The sequence below is a fragment of the Humulus lupulus genome, chromosome 8 (assembly GCF_963169125.1).
Source record: "Humulus lupulus chromosome 8, drHumLupu1.1, whole genome shotgun sequence".
Lineage (NCBI taxonomy): Eukaryota > Viridiplantae > Streptophyta > Magnoliopsida > Rosales > Cannabaceae > Humulus > Humulus lupulus.
Window position 1 is genome coordinate 129835269 of NC_084800.1, and position 10580 is coordinate 129845848.

General features: G+C 42.2%; 1 protein-coding gene across 1 annotated transcript; it reads right to left on the reverse strand.

The window, feature by feature from the left end:
• Positions 1-739: 739 nt before the first annotated feature.
• Positions 740-9009, reverse strand: LOC133796056 (uncharacterized). Its single transcript, XM_062233536.1, has 3 exons — positions 8723-9009; positions 8320-8567; positions 740-893 (listed from the first exon to the last, which is right to left on the reverse strand). The coding sequence occupies exons 1-3, from the start codon at positions 8879-8881 to the stop codon at positions 740-742; spliced, it is 561 nt and encodes a 186-aa protein (XP_062089520.1). The 5' UTR covers positions 8882-9009.
• Between the last annotated feature and the right edge of the window lie 1571 nt (positions 9010-10580).

The following is a 10580-nucleotide window of genomic DNA, read 5'->3' on the forward strand; positions in this document are numbered from 1 at the left end:
AAGCTTTGGGTTTCCAATTGCCATGTTGAGAATGTGTGGCCATAGTATGTGTTCGAGCTGGTACTATAGAAAATTGTGGGACTGAAGCTGCAGTTGTCGAGGTAGTAGGGACTGCAGTAGGTGCTGGTGAATCAATGGAAGGAGATGGCTCAACCGTAGGTGTTATGTCAAGAATGACTGCTTAGGAGTAGAGAAAAATGAGTTAACATTAGTGGCAAAACATGGAGGTTGAGTACTAAATGTTGCAGATGGAAACAATGTAGGTTGAGAGTGTTGTACCTAAGAGGAATGGCTTCGTTGTAATGCAGGAAACGATGTCTCATAAAAGACTATATTTGAGCTATATAGATTCGGCCAACTTGACTTTGACATAGATAAACTTTGTGTTGCAAATATTAACTAAGAAATATACATTGTTATTTTCTAAAATGAGGTTTGTGGCTGTAATAAGGTCATAAATGTTGGTAGCAAGCACACCCGAATGTCTTGAGAAAGTGATAATCCAGAACTTTTCAAAATAAGGACTTAAAGAGAGAGATGCCATCCAAAACAGAAGTGGGCAACCTGTTAATAGAATATACTGCAGCTTGAAAAGCATGCCACCAATAGGAGAGGCCCAAGTCAGATTGTGCAAGGAGAGTGAGATCCGTTTCGGTAATGTAGCAATGTTTTCTTTGAGCACACCCATTTTGTTTGTGAGTATGTGGACATGGATGTTGAAACTTGATACCTTGTTCAATCAAGAAACAAGCAAAAGGCCTATATTAACACCCCAATCTGCTTGAACACCTTTTATAGGCAATCCAAATGGTTTTTCCACAAGGCCTTTAAATTTGATAATGACATCAATAGCTTGAGTCTTCAACATCAATGGAAAAATCCAAGTATAACGGCTGAAATCATCCATAACATGAACATAATATCGAAAACTTTCAATGGAAGAGACATGGGTTGTGTAATGCCCCAAAATCTCTAATGCAGTTTAATGATTTGATTAGTAGGCGGGGAGGGCCATAATTGATTTATTATGCCATTAAAATATTATATGCATGTTTATGTGAACTATTACTTGATACATGAAAAGTGCTAAATGCTATAATCATGTATCTATTTGTATGATTGTGGAATATGAGAGTTATCTGCTTGTTCTGGGACCGTAAGACGGCAAGAGGTTTAGTTATCACTGCCTGACTGGCCGTATTGACTATTGCAGCACAGTATAAGTTGATAAGAATGATTCCAGGACAGACAAATACATCATCTGGCCTGGGTGATCAAGGCCAGAATAATAATTAGGGTCAAGAGAATGACCAGAGCCAGATTCCATAGCCAGCTCCTGGGAACTGGCAGCAGTTATTTATGATCTGCAGGCTACAGTGTTGAGGCAGGGAGAAGAACTCTGCCTCCTGAGACAACAACAGGTTCCTATAGTATCCACTGTATCTGAGGCACCTCCTGTATCAGTGCCGGCAGCTGAGCAGCTGCTTGAGGTTGGTAACAAATGGGAGCCTCTCTATGAAAGGTTCAGAAGGCAGCAACCTCTAGTTTTTAAGGCAGTGCAGATCCTGCTAAAGCTGAGCAGTGGATGAGCATGATTACCACCATCCTGGATTTCATGAGGGCGACTGGTAATGAGAGGGTGTCTTGTGCCACATATATGTTTCAGGAGGATGCTTGAGTTTGGTGGGAGGTTATATCCCAGACCAAAAACATTAATGCCTTGAATTAGGAAGAGTTTCAGTTTCTGTTCAACGAGAAGTACTATAACAATGCCATTAGGGCGGCAAAACCTGAGGAGTTTATAAGGTTACTTCAAGGGAGTTTGTCAGTGACTGAGTATGCCCTGAAGTTTGATTGATTGGCAAAGTTTTCCATGGAGCTGGTGCCCATTGATGGGACCAGAAGGGAGAGGTTTCTCCAGGGGCTACAACCTAGACTAGCCCAAGATGTTCGTATTACCACTGTGGTAGGGGTTACTACCTATGCATATGTGGTTGAGAAGGCACTCACAGCTGAGAGTGCAGAGAATAAGATCTGGCGGGACAGTGCAGCCAGAAGAGAGTTGAGGAGGACAGGTCCTCCATTTATGGGTGTTGGTAGGGGTGGAGGCCCTAGTGATCAGAAGAGGAAGGTTCCTAATACCTTCCCAGTTCCAAGTTCTGATAGGCGACCTCGTGGTATTTCAATGGGCTGCTAAATTGGCGGTGAGGCCTGGAAGTCTTATCCTGAATGCCCTAGAAGCAAGAGGCGCCATTTGGGGGAGTGTAGGGCAAGAACCTGCTTTTCAGTTGGAGCAGTGGATCATCTCAGGAAGGATTGTCCTAAGGAAAAAAAAGAAGAACCCAGGAAAGCGGACAGCTTGGCCCCAACCCGAGTGTTCGTGTTGACACAAGAAGAAGCTAAGGTTTCTCCCTCAGTAGTTACAGGTCAGGTTCTTAGAGCTGGAACCCCTTATAATGTTTTGATTGATTCTGGTGCTACACATTCTTTTGTTACTAGTAGAATTATTGATAGACTGTGTAAACCCTGTGATTTTTATGCTGTGGGGTTTGGAACTTTATTACCCATTGGGGAGTTAGTGGTATCCAGGAGATGGGTCAGATCTTTGCCAGTGACAGTAGAGGGCAGAGAGTTGTTAGTAGATTTGATATAGTTGGTTATGACTGACTTCGACATGATACTGGGTATGGATTGGTTGGTAAAGTATGGGGCAACCATTGATTGCAGAAGAAAGATGGTCAACTTTGAGCCTGAAGGTAGGGATCATTTTGTGTTCGTTGGTACTGTGCATGAGCCTCGCATACCTATGATTTCAGTTTTGAGGGCTAGAGATCTACTACGAGAAGGTTGCATTGGATTCTTAGCCAGTGTGCTTGACACCACTCAGGTCATGCCAGTGAGACCAGAGGAGACCAGATCAGTATGTGAATTCCTAGATGTGTTTCCAGAAGATTTTCCAGGGTTGCCACCACATAGAGAAATTGAGTTTATGATAGATCTGGAACCAGGGACGGAGCCAGTGTCTAGAGCACCTTACAGAATGGCCCCAGCTGAGTTGAAAGAATTGAAGGTACAATTGCAAGAGTTGTTGGATTTGAGTTTTATCAGACCTAGTTTATCACCTTGAGGTGCGCCAGTTCTGTTTGTGAAAAAGAAGGATGGTTCTCTGAGGATGTGTATTGATTACAGAGAATTGAATAAGTTAACAATCAAGAATAAGTATCATTTGCTAAGGATATATGCTTTGTTTGATCAGTTGCAAGGTAAGAATGTATTCTCAAAGATCGACCTTCGTTCTGGTTATCATCAGTTGAGGGTCAAGGAGGGAGATATACCGAAGACTACTTTTCGCACCAGGTATGGGCATTATGAATTCTTAGTCATGTCTTTTGGATTGACTAATGCCCCAGCTGCTTTTATGGATCTGATGAACAGAGTGTTCAAGGATTATCTGGACTAGTTTGTGATCGTCTTCATCGATGATATCCTGGTCTATTCTCAGTCAGAGTCAGAGCATGAGTAGCATCAGAGATTGGTTCTACAGAGACTGAGGGAACACAGATTGTTTGCAAAGTTCAAGAAATGTGAGTTCTGGTTATCTCAAGTATCTTTTCTTGGGCACATTGTAAGTATGGAGGAGATTAAGGTAGATCCAGGAAAGATTGAGGCAATCCAAGATTGGCCAAGGCCAAAGAATGCTTCTGAGGTTAGAAGTTTCCTTGGATTGACAGATTATTATAGGCGTTTCGTGGAAGGATTCTCTAAGATTGCTACTTCATTGACTGAGCTGACACACAAGAATAAGAAATTTGTGTGGTCAGACAAGTGTGAGAACAGCTTCTAGGAACTGAAGCAGAGATTGATTACAGCTCCAGTTTTGAGTCTTCCAATAGATTAAGAGAAATTTACGATTTACTGCGATGCTTCACATCAAGGTTTGGGCTGTGTTCTTATGCAGCTAGAAAGGGTAATTGTTTATGCCTCATGTTAGCTGAAGGAGTATGAAAAGAGATATCCCGCTCATGATTTAGAGTTGGCGGCTGTGGTCTTTGCTTTAAAGGTATGGAGGCATTACCGAGAAGTGTGAGATTTATATAGACCACAAGAGCCTAAAATACTTCTTCACACAGAAAGATCTGAATATGAGACAAAGGCGTTGGCTGAAGTTAGTAAAAGATTATGATTGTGAGATTTTGTAACATCCAGGAAAGGCCAACGTGGTAGCTGATGCTTTAAGCCGGAAGGGTCCATGACAGATTTATAGTGCGAGGGTGATAGCCAGAGAGTTAGCTGATGATATGACCAGAGCTTGTATAGAGTTGTTGGTGGGCCAGTTGGTCAATATTACGCTACAGTCTACACTATTGGAGAGAATTAAGGAGGGTCAGTTGGGTGATCCATAGCTAATCAAGATCATAGAGGATGTTTTGGCTGGAGCATCCATAGATACTGTGTCTGATTTAGGCTTGCTGCGATACAAGGGGCGGATATGTATTCCGTTAGACACTGCTATGGGGTGAGAGATTCTGGATGAATCTCATACTGCACCTTACTCTTTGCATCCACGCACCACGAAGATGTATCAGGACGTGAGATTGTTGTATTGGTGGTCGGGGATGAAGAGGGATGTAGTGGAATATGTGGCTAAGTGCTTGACATGTCAACAGGTCAAGGCTGAGCATCAGAGGCCGGCAGGGTTATTGTAGCCTCTGGATATCCCAGAGTGGAAATGGGAGGACATCACGATGGATTTCGTGGTGGGGTTACCTAGGACTGTTGGTCAGCATGATTCTATTTGAGTTATAGTGGATCGCTATACCTATTCAGCTCACTTCTTGCCAGTAAAGACTACATATACAGTAGATCAATATGTAGATCTCTATGTGAGAGAGATCGTGCATCTTCATGGAGCACCGAGGTTGATCGTGTCAGATCGGGACCCCTCTCTTACTTCCAAGTTCTAGGGGAGTTTACAAAAGGCCATGGGAACACAGTTGAAGTTCAGTACTGCTTATCATCCTCAGACAGATGGGCAATCTGAGAGGACGATCCAGATATTAGAAGATATGCTGCGGGCATGTGTGCTGGACTTTGGTGGATCTTGGAGTAAGTATCTACCTTTGATAGAGTTTTCCTACAACAACAGTTATCAGTCTACCATTGGAATTGCACCTTATGAGATGTTGTATGAGGCAGGTGAAAGGAGATACTTGGGTCCTGAGGACCAGTGAAGCCATTGAGAAGATTAGAGCTTGGATGCTTGCTTCTCAGAGTAGCAAAAAAGTTATGCAAATCCCAAGCGCAGGAACGTGGAGTTCCAAGTGGGAGACTACGTCTTCCTTAGAGTCTCGCCATGGAAATGGGTGAGAAGGTTTTGGAAGAAGGGCAAGCTGAGCCCTAGATTTGTAGGTCCATTTGAGATCTTGGAGAGGATTGGTCAGGTGGCTTACAGGTTGGCCTTACCTTCGGCATTGTTAGTTGTGCATAACGTGTTTCATGTTTCAGCTCTTCGGAGGTGTGTATCTGATGCGACTCATATTTTGAGCTATGAAGATCTGGAGCTTGAGGCAGATCTCTTATTTGAAGAGCAGCCAGTCCAGATACTTGACAAAAAGGACAAGGTCCTCGGAAACAAGGCGATAACTTTGGTTAAGGTATTATGGAGGAATATCAAGGTCGAGGAAGTGACCTGGGAGCTGGAGTCAGATATGCAGAGTCAGTATCCCGAGTTGTTCAGGTAAATTTCGAGGACGAAATTTCCGTAAGGAGTGGATAGTTGTAATGCCCCCAAATCCCTAATGCGGTTTAATGATTGGATTAGTAGGCCTAGAGGGCCATAATTGATTTATTATGCCATTAAAAGATTATATGCATGTTTATGTGAATTATATTATGATATGATGTTAAATGCATGCATGTGGGTTCACATTTAATTATAAGGGCATTTTGGTAATTTGGTCCGTTGAGGGTATATTTGTATATTTTGGTGCATGTTGTGATTTATGAGTGAGATCCCATTATTATGTGGATATATTCAAGTTATTCGGCATGAGACGATCTTAGGTTGCAAGTTAGCGGATTTGTCATAACGGGTTCAATTATTGGGATGTTGGATAATGAGAATGATTATTTGATGATATATTGGGAGTTAGTGAGATCAGGAGGAAATTCTGGGACTTTGACTATTTTTCCCCCGGGGACGTTTTTGGGGCCCTGAGCATTAGGATTTATTTGAGGTTACTTAAGCTTGAAGTAGTCTGTCAGAAAGAAAACTACATTCAAACACTTTAACTCTTTTTCCCGTTGTTCCTTTTTACCGTTCGTCGCAATTTCGAAGGAAACTTGGGTTTTAGTAGTCAGAATTAAGCGAGGATCGAGACATAGTGATCCTAGGAAAGATTAGAAGCTTCTTGACCGAAGGATTTAGCGAGAAACAACTTAATCAAAGGTAATCTAAGCTTTAAGTTTTGCGTTTTAGAGTTTCTAAGCTCTGATTTGGATTTTGTGTGTTGATGAGATTTTGATTTATTTGAGCCTCGGGATTTGATGATTTTGAATCATTACGATGTTTGGGAACTTTGATTTCTAGATTTGGAGATGTTTAGGTAGGTTTTTGGAAGGATTAAAAGGTGGAAAATTGGGTTTATGGTTGAACTTGCAGGTGGGGTCGCGACCCGAGCATGGTGCAGAGGGGCGGGAGAGTTGAGGGGCCTGGGGGCCGCAGCATTGGGGAAGGTGGGCCGTGGCGCTTGCTTCAGGTGCCTCTGTCTTGGCTGGGGGCCGCGGCTCAGTGTGGTGGGGGCCGCGACGCTTGAGGGTTTTGAGGCCAAAATATTGTTTTGATCATGGGAACTCAAACCTTAGGCCTCGGGATCGTTCCTACTACCCGGTTTAGTAGGATTCGATGTCCCGGAGGCTAGGTCTTGGTTCAGGAACCTTTGTTATTCATTTTATTGATGGAATCCCATAATTGATTATGACCAGGTAACTGCTAAGGAATAAAAAGGTCGATCGTTCTCAAGGGTCCGTCTTTTACTAATTCTTTCTCGAACCAGAGGTTAGAAAACTGCACCCTATGTATATGACATGCGTGGTTATTATGGAGGCATGTTGATTGTTAAATGTGGACATTGATTGCATATTAAATGCTTAGCAAATCTTGCTTACTTGTGTATGGCACTGACTAATCAGAATCGGCACTGGTCGCGTGTTACTGACCTAAGAGTCTGAAACGGCATAAGCATCATGAACGCAGAGCTGATAAAAGATTAGATCTAATCGATATCTGCATTGAATGACTCATATGGAGCATTAATGCTAGACCGACCCTAAGTTCGATGAAAATTATAAGTGCTTGTCTAGTCTATGACTAGTTACTCAGAGCCAGGGCCAAAGGCCTAGGTGACTATTTTGTCACATGGCTAAGAGAACAGAATCCCACGTTAGTGACTCTATGGTCACTCGATAGGTTTATGCTGGTGACTATTTCATCAGATACCTATCTCGTTTAAGCTAGTGAAATGATCACTTATTGGTAAAGGGAACGGAACCCACCTTAGTGACTTTTACAACTGTCACTCTTCTATTTTGGACTAAAAGTCCTGGATGGTTATTATGATCATCGTTTGATATTATATTCTTGCAGTATTGAGTTTTCTTGCTGGGATTTAGCTCATGGGTTCTATGTTGTGCAGGTAAAGGGAAAGAAAAACTCACGCAGCCTTGGGTGGAGAGCTTAGGTGGCTATGTGTACATATGCAGCCGCTTGACCACCACGACCAAGGAGTTCTCAGGAGAACTAGGGGGTCTATCCTATTTTTGCCGCTTAGATCGGCAGATTGTAAATTTTATACTGTAATGACCATTTTGCATTGTAAATAACTTGTAAACGTTTTTATGGGCCCATGAATAATTTTATGTTTTAAATAAAATATATCATTTCCTTTTGATTGGTTTTCCACCTTAACCTATTAATAATACCTAGAAACACATTTTTAACCAAAGAATTCGGTTAGTGAGTTAAATCACGGTTCAAAGTTCACTGTAACTGTCTTGGGGGTAAGCGGGGCGTTACAAGCTGATCCCCATAAATCGGTATGGATCAACTCAAGGGGTTTAGTGGCTATACTTGCAGACAATGGAAAGGGAAGTCGATGGCTCTTTCCTTTTTGACAAGCCTCACAAAATTTTAAGGTTTGGAGGGACGCCGAATAAGGAATTGTTGACAACATTTTAGTGAGTGTGCGAGGGACTGGATGCCCAAGTTTGGAGTGCCATAAATTGATATCTTGAACAATAGTAGAGACAAAGATTTCATACGAAAAAGAAGTATCTAACTCTTTATTATTACTTTGCAAATCAATACAATAGTTTGATGTCACTTTATCGACAGTAGTAAAAGTACAAGAACCAGAAACAAAACTATTTATAGTAGCTAGATTGCACTGAAGTGTTGGCCCTTTGTCATCAACAACATCACCAAGCAAGTAGAGTCCTCCTTTAGTCTTCCCTTTGAGCAATACAGTCCCCATTTGTTTGTCCTTAACAAAGCAGCATGTTTTGTAAAACTGAACATGAACATCATTATGCTTGGTGAGTATTGAAACACTAACCAAATTCTTAGTAATTTTAGGAACCTTTAAAACTGAATTTAACTTTAAAGGACAAGTAGAGGAATAGGGAAGAGTGGCGTTACCAATTTGAGAGATAAGAAGCTTCTTACCATTGCCAACTGCAAGAGCTCCAGACCCATTGTATGGAGCTGCGGAATCCAAGTTTTCCATACCAAAAGCAACATGATTTGTAGCTCCGGAATTGGCATACCAGCCATTTGGATCACCAAAGTCAGCAACAGATGTTGTAACATGAGCTTGAGGGTCATATTCACAGTCTTGCTCAGTGAGATAGGCACGTGGTTGAGAGACACCAAGCTTTGGGGTAACAAAGTTCTAGTCAAACCTATAGTGGCAAACAGCAACCGAGTGACCAGCTTTGAGGCATACGTAATAGAAGAGGCAATTGACTATGGTAGGGTAATGTAGAGGAGGACGGATAAAATTTCTTGGGCCGAAATCTGTGTGTGTTGCGACTAGGGATATTGGGAGGCCTATAAGTGTTGTTGGAGTAGTTTATTGAAGGAGCAACAGAGAGATTGGCAGACATTTTAAGATTGAGGTCACTGACTGAATGGTGCCTCTCTAATTGATTTTCATGAGACATCAACAAGGCTTGGACAACTTCAAATGAAAGGGAGTCTCTCCGGGAGGTGATACTCGAGACAGCAGGATCAAAATCAGGGCCAAGACATTCAAGAAGGTGCATTACCATGTCATCATCAGAAATTGGGCATGTTAAGAAATGAAATACACTCTGTACTGAGAAGGTGAACTGGCGTAACAGAATTGTGGAGATCCCTAGGCTAACAAACTTTTACCTTTCTGTTAGAATATTCTCTGTACGACTGTAACAATATATGTAATATATATTTTTTATTCATTTTATATCAAATTGTAGCCACACGCTTCATATAATGTAACAGTGAGTATATATACAAGAAGAGCCAGCTCTATTCGGCGCTGAGCCTATTTCCTACTTTCTATAGATTTCTCTGAATTTAATCTTGGTATCAGAGACAGGTTCGTTCTCCGGTGGCGGTTCACTCGCTCAGTCTCCATGGCCGATCAAACTCCAACCCAAGCTCGTTCAGCTGGACAGAGTAATTCCAGTACTGTTGCTCAGCCCCAAATTCCTTCAGCAAGTGCTGTTGGACCTCAAGTAGGAAGTACGTTAACGCAACCGTTTGCCCTCAAGCTTGACAGAAACAATTACACGTTGTGGAAGACAATGGTCTCAGCTATTGTTCGTGGTCATCGCCTGGACGGATACTTGAAAGGTACCGTGGTCAGGCCGGCCGAATTTCTTGGTGATGATTCGACTACAGGAGAAGAAGGGGTGCGTGTGAATCCAGCTTTTGAGACCTGGATTGTTAATGATCAATTGCTGTTAAGATGGCTTTATGGATCAATGACAGAGAGCATCGCTACAGACGTAATGGGATGCGACTCGTCTTCAAGCTTATGGCAGGCATTGGAGACTCTGTTTGTTGCTCATTCTCGAGTGAAGATGGATGAATACCGTACAAAAATTCAAACAGCCAGAAAAGGAGCAATGTCCATGACAGAGTATCTTCGCCAAAAACGTCACTGGGCCGATGTGTTGGCTCTCGCAGGTGACCCTTATCCAGAAAAACAATTAGTATCGAATATTCTTTCTGGCCTTGATATTGAATACTTACCCATTGTGATTCAAGTTGAAGCAAGAGAATCCACGTCCTGGCAGGAATTGCAGGATATTTTATTGAGTTTTGATAGTAAACTTGACAGGTTGACAGCTCTTTCTGGAGCAACTAAGAATCTATCTATTTCATCTCAGACTGCTAATATTGCTATAGTAAGATCACCCAGCTTCACAGGGAACAAATATAATCAGGCAGGTCGGTTTAATTCAAGCAATCGAGGTAATTTCACCCAGCAGAGAGGAGGCAGAAGTCCAGGTCGATTCAGAGGCAGAGGAGGACCACG